The sequence below is a fragment of the Tauraco erythrolophus genome, chromosome 5, assembly GCF_009769465.1.
Source record: "Tauraco erythrolophus isolate bTauEry1 chromosome 5, bTauEry1.pri, whole genome shotgun sequence".
In the NCBI taxonomy this organism is placed as follows: Eukaryota; Metazoa; Chordata; class Aves; order Musophagiformes; family Musophagidae; genus Tauraco; species Tauraco erythrolophus.
This window is the reverse complement of record NC_141469.1, coordinates 68,215,977-68,235,711: the sequence shown is the minus strand read 5'-3', so window position 1 is coordinate 68,235,711 and position 19,735 is coordinate 68,215,977. Positions and strand designations below refer to the sequence as shown.

The window sequence follows — 19,735 nt, the reverse complement described above, 5'->3', positions numbered from 1 at the left end:
TTGTCACTGTATGGTGGCACTTGGTAGCTGTAAAATGCCTGTGTGTAGCTGGACTGGATAGTAGCTCCAGGGGTTGGTATGCGATGGAGAGGAAAATGAGAACAGAGCACTGTATTTTGTAGTGGACATGGGTTTTTTGAAACGATCAGTCAACTCAATGAACCTGTGTATGCATTGGTACTACATCTGCCTGATTTAATTGGTTTTAAGTGAAAAACAACTGGGTAGAATGTCAAAGATAACTTGGACCTCTGAAATAAACTTTATTTACTACTTAAAGAAATAATTGTGTATTTGTATTGAAATGTGGTGTTGGCATGTGAACTAGAAATCTGATTGAAGCAGTGGCTTTACATTTGCATAACTGAAGTGCTAAAAGTTGGCTAGAATATAGACTTCATTAGAGTTGTATCCTTGGGCCCTGTTTTGACTAGAAAAGACAGTGAGAGTTTAGATTGTTTTTTTAATGAAATTGTCCTGAGTCTGTAATTGTTAAGAAGGCTCTTAGGGGGTCTGCTCTAGTAGACTTCATCTCAGGAGAAAGTCAGGTCCATTATAAAGGACTTTCTTATGCAGTGTTTTACTGAGAAACACTAAAGGAGCTTGGCCAATTCTTACCTTTTCATGAGGAGGAGAAAGGTTTCTAATTTGTATAAATAGATAATTGCTACATAAGCTTTCTGGCTGAAATTTTAGTTTGTTTCTGTCACTGAATCTTCAAAGTGTGAAGCATTTTCCTACTGCATGATAAGGTTGCAACTGGCTCTTTTTCTGTGACTTTTATTTTTTGTCCAGATATTTTGATAGGCTGCTGCTTGGCAGCCAAATCTTAGCATGTTACTGGGTGTGGTCAACTGTAGTTGTGTATAAACCTAGCTGTATAAACTTTTAAGTCTAATGTAATACTACCATTTTTGTGAAAACATTTAGGATTTTATGTGAGTAGTTAGAGCAGTTGGCCTGCTTTAAGGAGGAGGCCATTTCATAACTTAATGACTATTTATACATTCAAAGTCCTACGCAACTGGTGGTAAACAGAATGTAACTCTTGCGTAGTGTCTTGCAGCAAGGTTAGGTTTGCCCAAGCCAGTCAGCTGCAGGACTGTGGTTTGTTTTGTTGGTTTTGTCTGTAGCCTTTTTCATTGAGAAGGTATTATTATGGTACGAGTTATTTAATTACCCTGATCTTCTCTATGGGGTCCTAAGTTGTCTCCTCCTTCCCTTTCCAGTGAAACTTGAAAATAAATATGTGTGAGCCTTCAAGATTCAGTGTTTGTTTCTGGAAAGCTACCTTCCGCACTGTCTATGAGAGAGGGTTAAGGAAAGTGTTTTGGGTGGAATAGGCGAATTATCATAACAACAACAAGAGGAGCAAAACATATTTTTGGCTATAACTTGTGAAGAATGCCGAAGCTGACGTTATATCCGTCCGTGTTATCACTTCATTCAATCTAAGCCAGGATTTCCTGGCATTCATCTGGACAGAGGCGATGGACTTTGCTGTTCATGCTATAGCAACTTTTGGGTGGTCAGGTATGGCTTCATGTGTATGTGTTCTTTCCCATATCCTTGCCAGTTGGGTAGATCAGTAATTTTTCATAAATATTCAAGATGTTTAGTTTTGCTTCATTTCTTTCCTCATTATTGCAGACTAACTTTTCAGTTACAATCTCTATTTTAAAACAATCAAAAACTGTCTTGCTCTTACAACATGACCATTTGCAGAGGGCTCACCAATATTACATTAGCTGATCAAAAAAAAGGGCTGCTTCAGCGCTCGGCACTGCTAGAGAGCTGCATCTGATATCTTTGGTTTAATGTGTTATGGGGATGGGAGGATGCACCTAGAACCAGAAAACTTTAAATATTTGTTTTTAGTGAAATCATACTGCTGAGTATGTGCTTTTGGGTTAGTTGAAACTGACCCCTTCTGGAGCAATTTCCCTCAGCCTTGCTTGAGAGCTTTCTCTTGTGTGGTGGGAGTGCATGTTCAGAACAAGGACGAGGAGGGGATTTGCAGTGCTTTCTGCACCCCTGGGGAGAGTACCCTGAACTTATTTGGCTGCAAAGTTTGAGAGAGAATGCCATGTCTTCTGAAGTTTACAAAGCCTCCTTGTGAAACGTAGCCTTTTCATAGCAGGAGCGGAGGAAATTTTGTAAAGAAACTGTTTCTGTTAATATGTGGCTATTTTTAGTTACTTCATGTGAAGATGTTCGTGTTTTAACAAAAGGAATATTTTTCAGCTAACTAGAAAAAATCAGGGACATCAAACATTGTTGTTCATATCTCTGTATCAGTTGGTGTTAATATGTATTTGCTTATGTCTAATAAATAATGTTGTTTCTTAGTCATTTTGTTTAATTTTCATATTCTCAAACTACCCCTTTGTACGGAGGCTTGAAAGCTGCATACAGACTTTTTCTTATTAAATTAAAAAAAAATAAATAGGGCTTTACAGAGAAGGAGAAGGAACAGGAAAGAGCAGGCAACCAAACCCATGCCTCGGGATACGGCCCCTAAGGTGTGGTGGCGATGTCTGTGCTGGCCTGCTCGTTTATGTAGGAGATGTTAAGGTCTGTGATCCATCACTACTTTCACGCAGCATTGACACGCATCAAGAGCTGATACAGCATTATAAATACCAGATTCTGCCTTGTGTTATTGCTCAAAACTCTGTCAGATGTGCAGTGTGTGGCTCTTCCTTCTGTTCGAGGGAAGGCGGGGAGAGGCAGAGGCAGTAAAGCTGGTAGGATAAGAGACTTCTGTTCATCCCATTTTCTGGCAGAGGCAGTTCTCAGACGTGCCTTGGCAGTGTCTCTATTTAGTAGCTGTGTTCCTGGATGCTGGCCCAGTCACATGGCACCGCTGGAACAAGTGACATGGGAATGGTGCATGAGCTGAGCCTCGGCGCAGTGCAGTGTGCCAGAGGAGGCAGAGGTGCCGGACCAAGCACTGCCTGCTCCCATCCGGCTGCTGCCCTTTGGCTACAGTGAAAGCTGGAAGTTGGGTACTGGAGGTGCCTTTAAAAAGATAAATGGGAGGGAAACAAATAAACAATATCGTCTCAAAACCAACCAAACCCTGAAGAGCATTAAATTAACAAGTAAACCTTCAGTTCTTTTGAAATGATAAAGATTATTGCTGTGAAACAACTTCTGCAAAATATCTGAATCCATTTAGATCAACTGAGCTCTGGTAGCTGTTGGAAGCTGTGGGGGTTACTGGAGAAAGTGGGATGGAAGGTGGAAAGTTGAAGGCTAAGCAAGGCTTTCTGTACTGAGGAAGGGATTAGGTGATGGATCTAGGGTGCTAACCTTGTTGCGTACTTTACCTTTGTTTAAAGTCCTAGTTTAACAAAATAAACACGCTAAATGATAAAACACGATTAAACATATACACCTTTTCCTGCAATTACAAGTCTTGAGCTCTTCACTAGTGAGGAATTTGATTTCTGGGGTTAGCAACTGAGAGCACTGTCTGTCTGCTGTTTATGCTGCTACTTCAAACACACTGTTTTTGTTGGGTTTTTTGTTTGTTTGTTTAGGTTGGTGTTTGGTTGTTTTGGTTTGTGTTGTTTGGTTTTTTGCTTTTTGTTTTTTGTGGGTTTTTTTTTTTTTTTTTACATTATCACTGAGGCACTGTGTGAAACCTAGCTCCCAAACTTCTAACTTGTAGGTAAGCCAACGAACAGTCAATCCAAACTTATAAAGGTTGGCTGGGTTGTGAAACACTGGTTTATTAGGCTGTTCTTGATGTTTGTGGAAAGCTGATGCATGCAATTTATGGTGACTTTTAACTTGTATAGATCTGTTTGTTAGCCTCTATCAGGTGTGTGTGGTTTTTGTGGTCATTTTTTGTGCATGCGTGTGATGATATTGCTTTCTAGCAACAAAGATCATGAAAAATGATTCCAACCTTGCAAAAATCCAGTATATTCTCCTTCCCTAAGCAGGTAGTCTGTCGAATTCTAACTTTTCAGTGAACAAATGTCAAATGTTGTTTTGCTTTTCATACAGTAACATATAGAATTATTGCTAAAAAAAGTAATCTTTATGTACTGTGAGCTGGTATTGAAAACTTTTTCTTCACTAGAACTCTTTGTACAAGAAAATCTAAACTGAGAGGGAGAAGTGCTGCGAATAACATGTTCCTTCACTTGTTGCATGACTAATCTGCAATGTATCCTGCCTAACTTGTGTGAAACTAGTAACTATGTATCATGCTTGAACAAAGTGGTTCATCTGAGGTTAATGTGCTTTACCATATTAGGACTACTTTAAATGATCGCGGAAAAAGAATGTGGTGTGGCATCAGCACAACTCTTCCATATCCACAGTTTTAAAAATAGCAGGAGCAATGCAGGGTAAATACTTCAAATTGGGAGGGAGGAAGGGAACCTACATCTTCTACATAAGTGGTTCAACAGACTAAAAGACGGAAATTCGTTGTTAAGCAATCCAAAATAGATTCCCCTTCACCTTTAAACATGTGTTCTGGCACTCGTCCTGAATGTCTGGGTCGTAGGCATTTTTGTGTATCAATTTTGCTAAGTGTATGTTTTGCAAAAACAGATCCTCACTGAAACAGCAGATATGATTCAAACTTTCTGTTTTCCTACGCTTCTCTAGCCTGCTTCTAAATGCTGTTTGGAAAATAAAACCTTACAGGGGGCTCTGCAAATATTCTGTTAGATTTGAAAACAGTGCTTAAGTTTCAGTGGACAGCTGTAGCTTGTACAGAAAATTATTCTTAATTAGATAACTCCATTGTATATATTTCCTCTTTCCCTCACCTCAAATTTTCTTGCTGAAGTATTACCTTGAGTTGAAACCATTTAGGCAATTGTCTCGCAGTAGAGATGAAGGACAGGAAGTGACCTACAAACAGAACAGGTGACATGCTGTTACATAGCCTAGAAAAAGAGTGATTAAACTCTGCTTCCCAGAGGATTATATCTGGAGAGCAGGACACTTTCTTCTATTTTCAGTATTATCTGCGTCTTGCAGTCAGGGTGTTTTCTATGTGTGGTTTTGCTTTTTTTGTTTAGTTGCTTTTTTGTTCTGAAACTGTTCTGTGGATTTTTGGTGGTAATTCCCCAGGTTTTTGGGGATTTATAGTATTCTACAGGTAACTTCATCTACAGATGAGGTAGTGTTGTGAAGCACGTCTGTTTATTGAGTTGCTAGTTCTAATCTCTGATATGAATCCAATATTGTGGTCGTTTAACTGAACGTTTCACAATTCTGTTTTGGTTTTTGTTTGAGGAAAAGATGGGACAGAAGTGAAGGCTATCAAGTGCTGATCTTAGTCTAAGTGTAGGAACTTGGCCATCAGTTGCTTGTTTCATTCTCACTTCAAAGGTGACTAGGAACACTGATATTTGAAGTAGTCTTACTCAATGAGGTGAGGGCTAGGAATTGCCCTCTCCCAGATCGTTTGAATAACTTGAGAACAGGCCAAAGCTTTTCATTTGTTTCCCTCACTTTGGGAGGAGGAGCGATTTTGTTCCAGTAATTGTCACTACTCTGGGAATTGAAACTGAGCTCTTTTTTTATTGCTATGAGCTTCTCCCTGCAACTGAGCAAGTTGTTCAGCCTAACCTTGCTCTAGTTTTCTGCTTGACTTTTGTCCAGTGTTTAGAGGTTGGGGTTTACTGAGATTACAAAATCCTTTTAAGAAGGGTGCTGTACTATTTACCAGGTAGCACGTAGCACTAGGTTTTGAAATTTTACTGTGTTTTCCAACTCTACTGCTGTATTTCTAGGTGACCATTAGCAAAGTTATTTTCTCTTTTTAATCTGGAAGGGAAATAGCACTGTGCCTGTCACTTTATAGACTGTCTAAAATTTTACTAATGGAAGGGAAGCTATATAAAGACATGAATTATGAGCAGACATGTATGAATAACTTTTTTTAAAGCAGAGATGAGGAAGAGGCCCTTGTTCAGCAGTGGAATTACCTGAGCCTGAACAAAATGTCAGGTTCCTTTGTTCTGTTTAAAGTCTTAAATTTTCTTGATCAAAAGTATTTTCCTAGATATTTTTGTCATCAATACTGCCATTAAATTGTTTTAATAGGCACGTGACTATAAATTCTCGTCAACCAACTTGATGTCCGTGACAAACTTTTTTTGGTAGTTGTTAGATTTTCAAAATAGTAGTTTCAGATTCTTGGCCAGGTGTAAATGCTACTTGTCCTTAAAAGTAAAAGCATTACAGTGCAGAATAAATAGTGTGTTTCTTGGTGTTGGTCACTTTTTTAAAGTGATAGCCATATGGCAATGATGACAGATTCTTACTTGCTCCTAAGCTGTATGAGGTTGCTAGGGGTAGTCAGATGACACTTGCTCACATGAGAGCCATTAACAGGGTGTTGTAGCCAGTGTTAGAACAACCTTGCAACTAAGGGCGAGTCACTGCAAAAGCAACTATGCTTTTTTTTTAAGAGGCCATATGGTTCAGTCTTGTGACTACATAATTGCCAGCTACCTAATCACATACCAGGAAACAAACATAGTTAAAGTCAATATTAGCTGTTGTATCTGCAACAGCTTTGTGCCAGGCTTGGTAGGAAAAGCTCTAACAGCAGCAAGAGCGAGTCTGCGATGGCTTCTGAAACTTGAAAGTCACGTCTACTCCTCTGTCTGGAATAATTGAAGCAGTACATTAGCTACAGCTGTCTTTCTGCATTAATGGCTTATAGAATATATGAAGATCTCTCTACCTTTTTTTCCCCTAACAGGAAATTCAGCAGGCTGTGTTCCTCTATAGGGAAGAAAGCTGATGGTAAATTACCATTGTTAATGGTTGATCTATAGTAAAGAAATCCGCTTGAGGCTGTATCTCTTCAGCAGGTATTTAGTTTCTTTGAGAGAGCTTTACAAGAGGATTTGTAGCAAAAGAAAATGTGTGGGGGTACAGCAAAAACTACAAATGGCACAGGGGGACAAATAGAAAGAGCAAGAAACAACAATGATGTACCACTTGGAAATAATCTCTCTTGTACCAAATTGAATGGAAGGATTAGAAAATCTGTGAGAGACTCAAGTGTCAGCTGTGGGAGCAAAGTGACTAGACTGCTTCAAAACAGGTATGCATGTGACTTTTTTGATATACATATATTATTTTTGACAGAGAATTTACATTTTTAGTTGATACTAAATTTATAATCATGTGCCTGAAAGGCTATTTTGTAAATAATTGGGAAAGTTCTATAAGAAGCTCATTCTTGCTGATGATGGTGACTGATACTCCAGAAAGTCTTCCCTGTTGTTTGAAACTCTCATTCTTGACTCTGATGTGTAAGATTTATGTATATGCAAACTGAGGCATGAAGGACAACCACCTTTCTTTTCAGTTAAGATTAAATAATTTTACTTTCTCTTTCCAGTTTTCTGATTAGTTTCCTCTCTCTCATTTTTTTTGCCACCTCCTGTGTTAGTGGGTCACATAGTAACAATGTGCAGACGGGACAGGAGAGAATGCTGTGAAATGGGGGAAGAATGGAGAGGGGAACCCCCAGCTTTACTTGTAAATGACATCTAAATCAACCATTACATCCAAGTAATCTGGAGTATGAATAATGCTTCTTTTGACTTCTTTGGTGTCTTTTTGTCAGATATGTGCCAGCATGTTTCCAATGTCTGAGTCTCTACTGATACGTAACTGTGTTGAAAATATGATTCAGGGCAGCTTTTTCCAAATTTGAACACTCAGTGGTGTCAGAATAAATATTCTACATTCAGAGATTGCTGATCTAAGAAGCAGAAAAATATAGATAGATATATAGGTATACAGATGTGCTTCAGCCTTTTTATTTCTCTAGCCTATAGATGTTGCACTGAAGTAGTGAGTGGCTAGTCACTTTTAAAAACATTTTAAAGTCAGCTGAATAAATATAAATATTTATATTTAAATATAAATTGATAGGTCAATCTTCAATTATTGGATGCATACTGATTATCATAAAGGTGAACCAAAAGCTTTCTTTGTAAAGATCAGGGTTTGGAGATCTGTATTAACTGAAATACTGATTTAGGGCAGAATGGGGCAAACTTTTTGTGTCTTTTTTTCAGAAACAAATGAGTCTGCTTTCCCCTAAGTAAGAGAGATCTCCTTGCCTCCATGTCTCATATCTGTAATGGAAGAAGTGTTGAACAAGCCAAAGAAAATTAGATTGTATACCAATTTAAGAGAAAACAAAGCAACCTTAAGCTTAATATGGAATCTGGGGAGAAAAATTGCCAGGATATATATCTGTAAGCTACTCTAAACTTGTGACTTTGTTTAGAAGAAAAAAATGATCGGTAGTGGTTTAGTATCTTTAGTAGACCTACTTTTCCTCTTGTATAAACATAGGCAGCTTAATTTTATTTTGACTTGAAGATGATGTTTATTAGTTCTAGCATCTTCCACATACAGGAAAGATCCACTCTGAAGGTGAGGCTAGATAAGGTGAGCTGTTCAAACAGTCTGCTGATGCTGAAGGGAGTAATCACATTGCCTCTTCTTCCTTTGCTTTCTGGCATCATGCTCTTGTCCTCTTTCCCCTTGTGCTAGCCTTGGCCTTTCCAATCCTTCTGGAACTGGCTCCCCTTAGGAATTCAGTTCAGCTCACTAAGCAGGCAGAAAACTGACTCAGGAACAAGAAAACTCAATTAACATTCTAACTAGCTTTGATGCTTATTTGGAATGTTTAGGGAACGTTTTCTTTGTGCCCTTTCCTAAAGGTACATGGCTCCATGGATGAGGTGAGTTAGTATAATTCATGCTGCCACCAAGAGTTGGAGGTTCCATTGCCTTCTACTTGTTCCTCTTCCAGCTACATTTCTGATCTGCTTTCATGTGCTGGGACAGACTTCTGCTACTGCAGAGAATTTGGTTAGGTTACACAAGGGTCCAGCGATTGCCAGAGCAGACATGAGTAGTAGGGAGGGTCACGTAGTTACAAAAAGGGGAGAAAGGGTATGTGGGTCTTTTATTTTTCGTAGTCAAATAAGAAAACATTAGGTTTGGTCAAAATAGCCTCATTTAACCTGAAACATGAACATCCGCACAAGCTTATGTTAATTTAATTAATTCAGCTAATTTTCAAGAATATGCGGGACCTGGCGTAATGCCTTATTTTTAAGCCAGACTGAAATATTTCATTTAGCTGTCAGTCTCTTCACTTCCTTACCTTTCTGGAGTGTAATGTTATCAGAAGCCTGTTTTGTTGTTTTGCAGTATATTGATAATCAAGTGGCTGAAAAAAACCCACTTCTATAATTTTATTCATTTTATTTGTAACATTTGTTTTATAAGTTATTTAGCAATATGTATTCCTTCAGCACAGATATTTTATGATTCTGTTTATTAAGTAGTGCTTAAACAGGAATTGAACATGTAAGATCTTTCTTGTAAAAGCAGAATGATAAATTTTTTGTATAAACAGGGTTAAGGCAAATGATATTTCATTTAGTGTTTAGTGAAACTTATTTTTGAAGGCTTTTTTTAAGCTGACTGAAAGAAGCAACAGTTGTTATCCAAAAGAAGTGATTGTAGCACACTTATTCTTGCTAAGCATTCATAAGAAATGTGAAACCCTGGGGATTATGTAAGTTATCTGATAATGTTTTGTTATCAGAAATAACACTTTCAGCAGTAGGTACATATGCAAAACTACTTGTATTAAATAATTCTCACATAGCTTCCTGTAGTACTTACATATGGTTGGGTAAGCTGTTTTAGACAGAATCAGGAAAAAATTAAACAATCAACAGTGTGCCAGTTTAGGTTTTACCAAATGAGAATAAAGAAAACAACTGTGTCTTAAGACATGAAATAGGAAAGTGTTGATCAAGCCCTAAAAGGGCACTTCTGATATGAATCAACATTGACGCTTGTTATAATTGGACATGGAGTAGTCTGTTAGAATCTCATAATCTGGTGCAGCTGGAAAATAAGGGGCTTCTTGTAAGCATGTTGAGGGTTTGCTTTCTAGTCCAAAAGTGGAAGAATTAATAATTTTGTTACAGAATTGTCAATGAAAAATAGAAAATTCAATCTAATAATGTGCAAATTTTGGTGCAAGCTTTTCACCTAACACTTTCAGAGTCTTCTCTTTCCCCATCCTTTACCTATCTCCCACAAATGCATCGTGAGGATTTTTCTGTTGCCTTAAAGTGAACGTTAGTTCATATTATAGCCTTGGAGGGAGAGGGAAAGAGTTTATAATCTCCCTCACTATTTATTTTTGGAAGATGGAATTATGTATCACTTGGTCAAACTTTGTGGTTGAAATTGATTTGTGCATTAACAAATAATTGGACAAGGTGAATCTGTATGCATGTAGGTTACCTGTGAGTGTAGGAGCCTTTTTTCCTTAGGAAAAAATGGGCTAAAATATTTCTGTTGCCTGTTTTGCATATTTTGATCTTACCTTTTAGAAACAACTGATTGAAGTGTCAAAGTCTTTTTTTTGTCTTGGTCAAACCCTTAAGCTGTTACTTTCTAACGTCTAAAGGAATGTTAAACTATACAATGCACAAGTGTGGTGGAGTTAGAGTTTTTTTTCATGAACTGATATTTCGTGCAAGAGAATCTTACCCTTTTTCAAAAACTGTATGTGAAGAAGAAACAAAAAGATACATATAGCTTGCAGCATTGCTAAATAAACAAGCAGCTGATACAGAGATAAATAACAGTTTGAGGTTTTGGTTTTTACACATGTGAAAACGGAGCCGACCTGTGATTCTGTGTACTGTCTGTGTTCTTCAATACCCTGCTTTTAGGAGATGGTTGAATACTCCCACTGTCCCTGTTTTGGGGGCTGCATGTCATGTAAGCTGGCTTAATAAAGGGTGGAAGTACTGTAAGCAGTCTGCTCATCAGCTTTTGTGCCAGGGGAAAATGTCCCAGTCATCTGACTTGTCTTGAGCCTGGTGCTAGATTCCACGTGGAAGTAACGAGACTATGGGTTTATAAGCCTGTGTAACTTGTTTATAGATATGATTGATCTTATCAAGTGAGGTTTTTAGGAGGATGCATCTCTTCCGTAATGGGTAGGACTGCTGCAGGAACTGCATCTATGTTCTGGCTAATTTGAAGCCTGAAAGCAAAAACTTCATTAAAATGTAAGTTTGATATTTGGTTAGTAATGTAAGAAGCATTATCTGAAGTTACTTCCCTAGTTTTGGTCTGTTAGTCACATAGAGCTCTGTATGGTAGATTTTATGTAACTTCTTGGCTTGTTGCCATCTAGTAGTAGAATCTACTTGAAGTTCTGAAGGATTGCAGCAATCTGTAATTCCAGTGTGCTGTGTGGAAAAGGCACCTCACTGGGCTGTTAAATTGGCTTCTACTTCAGCATTTGTTATAAAACCAGTTCACATCTTACACAGAGGTTGGCACCGCACAAACAACATGAACTTTGCTTTGGTGCAGAATGTGGGAGTTCACCTGTTCATAAGGAAACCTGAATTTTTGCAACACAAGCACTGAGCATGCTTTTGGCATGGGTGGGCCCACGCAGGGCTGGATTGGCTCAGTCTGTGCCTGAAATGAATCTTCCTCAGTTCAGACCTGCAGTCCTGTGGTCTGAGCCACAGATCCTGCTGTGCCAGTCCTGGAGATAGATAAGGCTTTGCTCTTGCATACAATTAAAATTAAGGCCATAGAGATGTATCTTTTCTTCATTGTTAAAAGGAGGGAAGACCTGTGGCCTTTTTAAGAAAGCAGCATAGTTACTTCAGGTATTGCTTGTTGCAGAAAGCGTTTAAGTAAATAGGTAGCTGTGTGACTGAAGAGGTATCGGAGTGCCTGGTGCTGAAGAGCATGAGATCCATGCGGCAGAGTAGAATGAAGTCTGTTGATGACTCTGACTTCTCTTGCATTCTGTGTAACTGGATTTTGTAATAGCATTGCACAGGCAGTGGGCTGAGAAACTAGTAACAGACTTTTAAGACAGATGGTGTAGTTGCAGCTCTCTGCATATGTGAGGTGTGTAGGATCTTTGTTGGGCAACTATCAACACTGGTATCAGGTCTGATCTTGTGCAGGTTAATTCAACGCTGTGACTCCCTTTGAAAAGGAGGACTTGAAAAGAAATCTGCCTGAGGTTCCTGCTGTTTTGGAAGCACCATGTTACAAACACATCAGCAAGTTTCCTTGCTGTTGATGGCAAAACAGCCTTTAGCATCGTTCTGTGATCTGGCTTTGATCTGTAGTGGACCCTTGTATATCATATACATAGAGTATCCTTGTATCAGAGTACCTTACAGTGGAGATAGGTGTCTGGCTTATTCTGTCCTAAGGTATTTAAAAATAAAACAAAACCTTCCAGATTGAGGTCTTTCAGCTTTGAAAAAGGTGCCTATTTAGGCTTATTTTTCTTTCTAGCTACTTAGAAAGGGGAATTGATCTCTGAAATGCAAGATGAAACAAAAAGAAGAAATTAAACTGGCTTTACTTTAATGGTTTTAAATTTGCAACTCTGAGTGTGCTCCTAAAGCAGTTGCCCATGGTTACCTTACTGACTCTAGCAGGAGTTGCTGGTGTTTACCTCACTATTGATTTATGGCAGTTAACAGAGCATGGAATAAGAGAAATAGTTTCAGAAACTCTTGTCTTTCAGCTGTATAAAATTCTTTTGCTCTTCCCTCTGTTCTCTACCTTCTTTCTCTGTAGAGCATAGTTTAGGAAAATTCCTAAATGAAACATCCTCTTGAGTGGGAGATCAGCGTGGCCTTGACTGAAGTCTGTTATGCAATTTGTTAAACCAACAACTATTAATAACAGTTGTACTCTTACCCCTAGATGTGGTCCATCCAGGTCAGAGCTGAAGCAGTATGACCGAGCACCAGTGCTGTGTGGTGCTGCTTTATGCAGTAGTGGATTTTTTCCATTAATGCCAACTTGCCAGCTGCATAATGTGAAGAGCGTTTTCTGTAGCTGAACCTGAGGTCAAGCAAACTTCCATGCTTTGACATGCAGAGTGACTGCTTTTGGAATTGGGAAATAAAGTCTCTTGCCATCACAGCCATGATCAGTTGTGCTCCTCAGCCTCCTCTGGTAGCATGAGGAGGCAAGTTATGTGCCATGGTGTATCTCTGAGGAATGGGCAGATTCTGGCTTGAGAGTGTGTAATGCTTCAGGTTGAATCTCAGTGGTATCTTGGTTTCATCTACTAAATTCATTTCATGGTAGTTGGAGATCAGGTCTTGGTGATCTGTGATTACTCTGTAAACCCTGAAACATCCCAGAAAGGAAAGGGGGAAAATAATGGAACAACATAAACCTTATTTTTCAGTTACAAGAATTAAACTTTGGAAAAATGATAACTTATATGGACAGGAATAGGTCAAAAGGAATTGGGTTTCTGTTGTTTAGAGAAGGGTGAGGAAGGGTGTAAGCCTAGAACTTGTGAAAGGCTGTTGTAAAGAGGATGGTAATCTGTTGCACTTTTTTGCCACTGAGAGTTGAGCAAAATAATGTGCCGACCTTGCAATAAGGATGATCCAGCCTGTATATCGAGAAGGGAGTAAACGTTAAAAGTAGTTAAGCCCTGGAGCAGTTTGCTGAGACAGTTTTGCGTTCCCTTTCTGGAAAATTTTGAAGAAAAGTTGGATTAAAATTGGTCTGGCTGTGCCTGCCTGTGTATCTGTGACACTGGGTTTATATGCTTCTTTGAGTTCCTTTTTGGTCAGAGTACTGTGACTACAGCCTGATTGTTGTAAATGCTGAGTAGATGATGTATTTGCTAATACCTGTTTCTTCTCTTAAATAAGCCTGCAAAGTAAGGATGCTATTTTAATGTCTTGTGTTTATAATCTGCAGCTGGTCCTCTTCGGAGTTTGACTTGAATGAAATCCGCCTGATAGTTTACCAAGACTGTGAGAGGAGAGGCAGGCAGGTCTTATTTGATTCCAAAGCAGTCCGCAAAATTGATGAAGCTGTGGTTCAGGTATGAAATGCTAATTTTGCTTTTGTCCTACTGTTCTTTTGTTTCCCTTCTGAAAAGCAGGAATTTTAATATGACAGTGTCAACTTTGTAATCTTACTTGTTATCTTTCACTTGATCTTGATTCTGTGATAGCTGCAACAAGAGTGTAGTAGATTCCAAAAAGCATATAAACATGTATCTAGTGTTTACTATTTATAACATAAATATGGTATTGGAACCCCACAATTTACACGTGATTTGCTTTTGAGCAAAGCAGTCTATACCCCTTTAAACCGACTATTCCCTTTTTAATGTCAACTAGGGTTGCATTTTGTTATTAGTCCTAGTTGTGTAGTCCTATTGTTCCAGTCATGCCTAGCAAGTCTCTAAATGTGTTTGTCTTCCTTTGATGTTTGGGTTAGTAAAATTATTGGCTTTATGTGAATTAAAACAACTCCACTTTGGATAACCATGCCATAATGTGTATGACTGACACGTGGCAGTATATGGCCATGTAAGTTTTGGTGACACACAGGGAAGCAAGACCAGATGCTGTCAAGATGGAAATTCTTTGTGCCTCTCTCTAGGCACACAAACTGTGGAGTAATGCTTCCAGCAAACTTAGGTGATTTAAAGACAAGTAAAACAACGGTATTTTCTGGTTTGTGTTCGTTTTGTGGGTTTGTGGGTTTTTTTTCTGTGAGCTCTGTGTTTCTCTTCTACATTGAATTATTTCAGTTTTTTGTTTGTTTTGAAGCCTTTCTTACAGCCAGCAGCTTCAGCCTGCTAGACTAGCATGGTTTATTGTAGAATCACTAGCTGATACAAACAGTTGCGACCTGTAGAAATTACATGTGAAGATGCCTAAAACCCAGCAATCGCTATTTCAGTCACACCACAAATATGCCATTGTGCCAAATCAGTAAGATGGAGCATCATCAGCTGATGACTGATCATCTACTTAAGAGGGTAAATGGGTCAGACTGGTAGGATAATCTTACTCCTTCTCTCCTTCCCCCACCCCAATCAAGGTTGTTACTTTGTATCTGAAAGTTTAATTTAAAACGAACAGCATGTGAGGAAGAAATATATTTCTGGATTCATTTAAATACTCAAATTATTCCACTTACTTGAATACTTTAAAAGTTAACTACAAAGTGTCCCTTCAGAAACTCTATGCAACACAGATAAAACGGATTATAACCTCCTTCATAATACATGATAAAGGCTATAATCTGTTTTCTAGCCAGACACTAATTTAGGTACCTTTTGAAAACAGCTAAAGCATTTTTGAATGGCATGCAAACACAAACATGTTAAAAATGATGTTTGGTCTTTTACTATGTTATCAAACAGTGAGCCTATAACTTGATTCATTTAAAGTTAAGGCAAAATTGCTTTCAATCTCAGTCCTGTTTAAGATGAAATCAAGAAAGTATGTGTGTGTATACTGTGCATTTATCCATTTTCTTGAAATACAGTAAAGCTTATTCACATCGAATATTCAAAGACGTTGTTTGTGTTGAAAGTATGCAATAAACTTAACTGGGGGAACTAGCAGGTCTGTATTCTATTTAACCGTATGTTTGTTTAACATAACTGCATTTCTTCTCGGTGTTCTTAATCTTAATCTCCGATTCTTTTTGCAGATGGTGTATATCAGACCACTTTTATTAGGCGCTTTTTGTCAATAGCTCATTAAACATGTGACTACTGACACTGGTGTATTTCTAAACCCCTAATGACAGTCACATTGGGATTAGATAAGCAATAGCACATAAATACTCTGCCAGGAAAAGCTGCACAAAAGGCATGCAAATATAGGATAAAACATAGAAGTCTAGGACTTTGCCTTTTTTGACATGCTAGTAGGCTCATTTTTAAATCAGTAAAGGAGCTGTACTATTACTGTAGTTTAAACTTGACTTGTAAAAAACTGATGGATCAGCTACACTACTTTTCTTGTCTTGCTCCTCCTTTTTCTTCTGCATCTTTCCTTTAGCCTGTTTCATCATCTTGTCATTGTGACGTGAGTGTTCTAAAACTTACTACAGTTACTGCACTGTAGTCTTCAATGTGTTCATCTTAAAAAAAAAAAAAAAAAAGTTGTGTGGAATATTGAATACTACTTCTATTTCCATTTAATTTCCTGTCATTGTTCTTTTCTTGTCTTGCTAAGCCCAAAACACAGTGATGTAAATTTGGCTTTGGCTGCTTTTTACTGGCATCTAGGTCATTACTATTTCTTTTTGCCTGCTTGCTTGTTTTTTCTGAGAACTATCTACATATCCCTTGTTGACGTTTTAAAAAAATTTAGTTGATCTCTGCCAATGCATGTTCCCAATGAGGTAAACCATGCTGGTGCAAAATGAGACTTACAAAAATACGCTTCATTTGATGTGCACCAAATGAATAAATATTTACATTAATACATGTTAAATATATGTTCATTAAGGGATTTTGAATTTCTTAAATATATAGAAAGTTTAAGAGTGTGAGATAAGCTTTCTCAGACTTTCTAAGCAGTTTTCACTGCTACAAGGTTACAGTTTTGCTCATTCATATAGGTCATTTCAAGTGCATGTGAGAAGTATGTTTGAAGTAATGTGACCCTTTTAACTGACATCTAATGGGCATTCAAATTAGAAAATAAAAGCAGATGTTAAAAGAAAACAGGAAACTCACTAGATTTTGTTCAAGAAAACTACGTTAAGCAAATCCCAATTAAATGCAGTTTGTCTTATGAAACATGTAAGAATAGCATTAAAGTAATCTGGTATCTGTCTGAGACTTTCTTTACACTTTTCTAATCAGTTCTAAGATATTGTTAAAACATAGTGACTTGAGAGTAAACTTTGAATTAAACAGTCATCTGGATTTAAGCATTCATTTGCTTGCTTTTTTTAACACATCTCCTTTACAGGTTTAACAAATAGATTTTATAACCTGGTAATTCTACCACATGATGCATTATTCATCCCTTGTTTTTGCTGGCTGTTCTTCTGTTTAAGAAATCTGTTAATCAGTTGGGGAGCAAAAGTTATATGCAATTTGAGTGATTTATTGTGCAAATGATTACAGAAATTGGTTTGTGAGTAACCCATAAGCTGAGATTTTGTTTACATAAACTTTGGCAAATGTTCCATAGAGCAATTCCTAACAATTGGGAATGATGTTCCAGTGGAACTTTGACTAGTTACTCTGACTATGTGTGATACTGTGAAAACCTGTCTGACAATATGAATGTGAGAATAGTTCGTAGTCACAGTCATCACAGTTTCTGTGATGCTGGCCTTTTAAAAAATCTTTTAAAACTCATAAATATTTTTTGAACCAAGTAAGAGTATCTTTTATTTCAGTTGCTTACCTGTAGGTTAAGAAAAATCTTGCTATGGTATGTTTACAGGTGGGAGCTCTCATGTTTACTTTAATTGTTTTCATCATATTGCTCTGTTTTGACACAGAAAATGGCGGAGGATGCTTCTGTAAAGACTTCTACTAAGAACTGCCAAGCAAGCAATGGGAACAACAATGTTTCTTCCCATAGTCCCTCAATAAGCTGCATGCAAAATATCAAAGAACAGATACCGAAGTATCAGGTAATGTTCATTAACTTTCTTTCTTTTCTTTATCCATTTTATAGCAGCCTTCCAGTACCTAAAAGGCGCCTGCAAGAAAGCTGGAGAGGGACTTTTTACAAGGATGTGTAGTGATAGGACAAGGGGCAATGGATTTAAACTGAAAGAGGGAAGATATAGATTAGATCTAAGGAAGAAATTCTTCCTTCTGAGGGTGGTGAAGCACCAGAACAGGTTTCCCAGAGAAGTTGTGGATGCCCCATCCCTGGAAGTGTTCAAGGCCAGGTTGGATGAGGCTTTGAGAAACCTGGTGTAGTGGAGGGTGTCCCTGCCCATGGCAGGGGGATTGGAGATAGAGGATCTTTAAGGTCCCTTCCAACCCAAACCATGATCCACTTCGTATGCCCAGATGCCAGTCCAAAATGTGAAACAAGACAAAGTCAGTGAGGACAACTGCAATGCTGACTTCAAAAATGTACTTCTGATCCAAGCAAAAATGGCAGTGTAAATGCACCCTACAGGCTGGCTGATGCTCAGTGCAAAATTAGTTCTCGGTATTTTCTGTTAACGTGCGTGACAGTTACTATGATCTGAAATTGATAACAAAACATTAAGACACTAGTGTTCTGAAGGTTATTTCTGAAAAAAAATAATAGGGAAAAGAGGGTAGATTTTAATTAGATATAAGGAAGAAATTTTTTACTTTGAGGGTGGTGAGGCACTGGAACAGGTTGCCCAGACATGTGTCTCCCCACTCCCTGGAAGTGCTCAAGGCCAGATTGGATGAGGCTTTGAGCAACCTGATCTAGTGGAAGACTTCCCTACCAATGGCAAGGGGGTTGGAACTAGATGATCTTTGAGGTCCCTTCCAGCCCAAACCATTCTGTGATTTTACTGAAGAAGTTTGTATGCGAAAGCCTTAACTTACATGCATTGAATGTAGTTATACTTCTAGTATGTTACAAGTTAATCTGAACCTTGAGATATCTACCTTGTCATTAAAGTGTTGTAGGGTGACAACATGTTGGTCTTTTGGTCTATCTTGGTCTTGTCTTTGAAAGAGTTACAAAAGATATTTAATAGCATTATTATTTGTGAAGATCAAAGAAGCACTAGACCATTCTCTATTCTTGTTTTGAAAGATGTTTACCTATGCTTCAGGTCAGTTCTGAAGAAGCTGTTGAACATGGTATATTAAGAGTCCCTTTAGACTGTCTTACTATAACTGAAATTAAGATGTTTTTAGGTATTCTAGCTGTTTCTCAGTAAAAACATAAATGTTTATTTAGAAAAATGTGATTTGAAGCATGTATAGATTAAGATAGAAAAAATATATTTAACTGGAAGATGATTTCCTTCAGAATAGACAAACTTCTCTCCATATTTGCTATTGATGATCCTTTGAAACAAAACAAGAAGTTGGTCTGATTATACTTAGAAACACAGTCTCCACAATTTATTTTCCAATCAAAAATGTTTCCAAGAAGCTTTCTATAAGGGCGGGGAAGGAGAATTTCCTCATTTGAGTAAGGAAGGCAGTTTAATGCTTGGGGATCCAAACTACAGAATCTAAGTCCTGTGAACACCTACAGGTTTCATCAAACGCTCTATTATATGGGAATGCTGCTGGACACAGGTATTTCTTTGGAAGTGCAGTAGTTTTTTTTTTTCTTCTTTCTTGCCTTAGAAGGTCCTCCTGGAACAAGGGTAACAATACCCATCTGGTGAGGAAAAGAGTACATCTTCCAGCTCTACTTGCACTCAGTGTGTTAGAACCACACAGGATCTAAGTCTGCATGGAAAAGCAGAACTTATTTGTATTCGCCATTCAAAATGTAGAACAATGGCACTATATTAAATTAAAATAGTATGCCAAGTTATTACTGACTTTGCTCTTCTCATCATCTTGTCTGTGTAGTACACCAGACCAGCCTCTGATGTCAATATGCTGGGAGAAATGATGTTTGGCTCAGTAGCAATGAGTTACAAAGGCTCCACCTTGAAAATTCACTACATACGGTGAGTGTCCTTTTCTGTGGTGATGCACTCTTGTCAGGCGCTTGGAATTGATGACTCACTGAAATGGCTGTTTATCCTTTCAGCTCTCCCCCACAGCTGATGATAAGTAAAGTCTTCTCAGCCAGGGTAGGAAGCTTCAGTGGAAGCAACAATAAGTAAGAATATTTTTTTTTTTATTCTCTATCCAATGCAGTTGTCTTGTCGTCTTTCTCCTTTT

General features: G+C 38.0%; 1 protein-coding gene across 2 annotated transcripts in view; it reads left to right on the top strand.

Moving 5' to 3' along the window:
* The first annotated feature begins 6,905 nt into the window (after window positions 1–6,905).
* FNIP2 (folliculin interacting protein 2) overlaps window positions 6,906–19,735 on the top strand; it is a 33,744-nt gene continuing 20,914 nt past the window's right edge. For both annotated transcript variants that reach the window (XM_009990436.2, XM_086611537.1), the window contains exons 1-5: window positions 6,906–7,090; window positions 13,816–13,942; window positions 17,386–17,520; window positions 19,418–19,518; window positions 19,602–19,673. In XM_009990436.2, coding sequence (XP_009988738.2) covers window positions 6,906–7,090; window positions 13,816–13,942; window positions 17,386–17,520; window positions 19,418–19,518; window positions 19,602–19,673 — 620 coding nt within the window. The remainder of the gene's footprint in view (window positions 7,091–13,815; window positions 13,943–17,385; window positions 17,521–19,417; window positions 19,519–19,601; window positions 19,674–19,735) is intronic.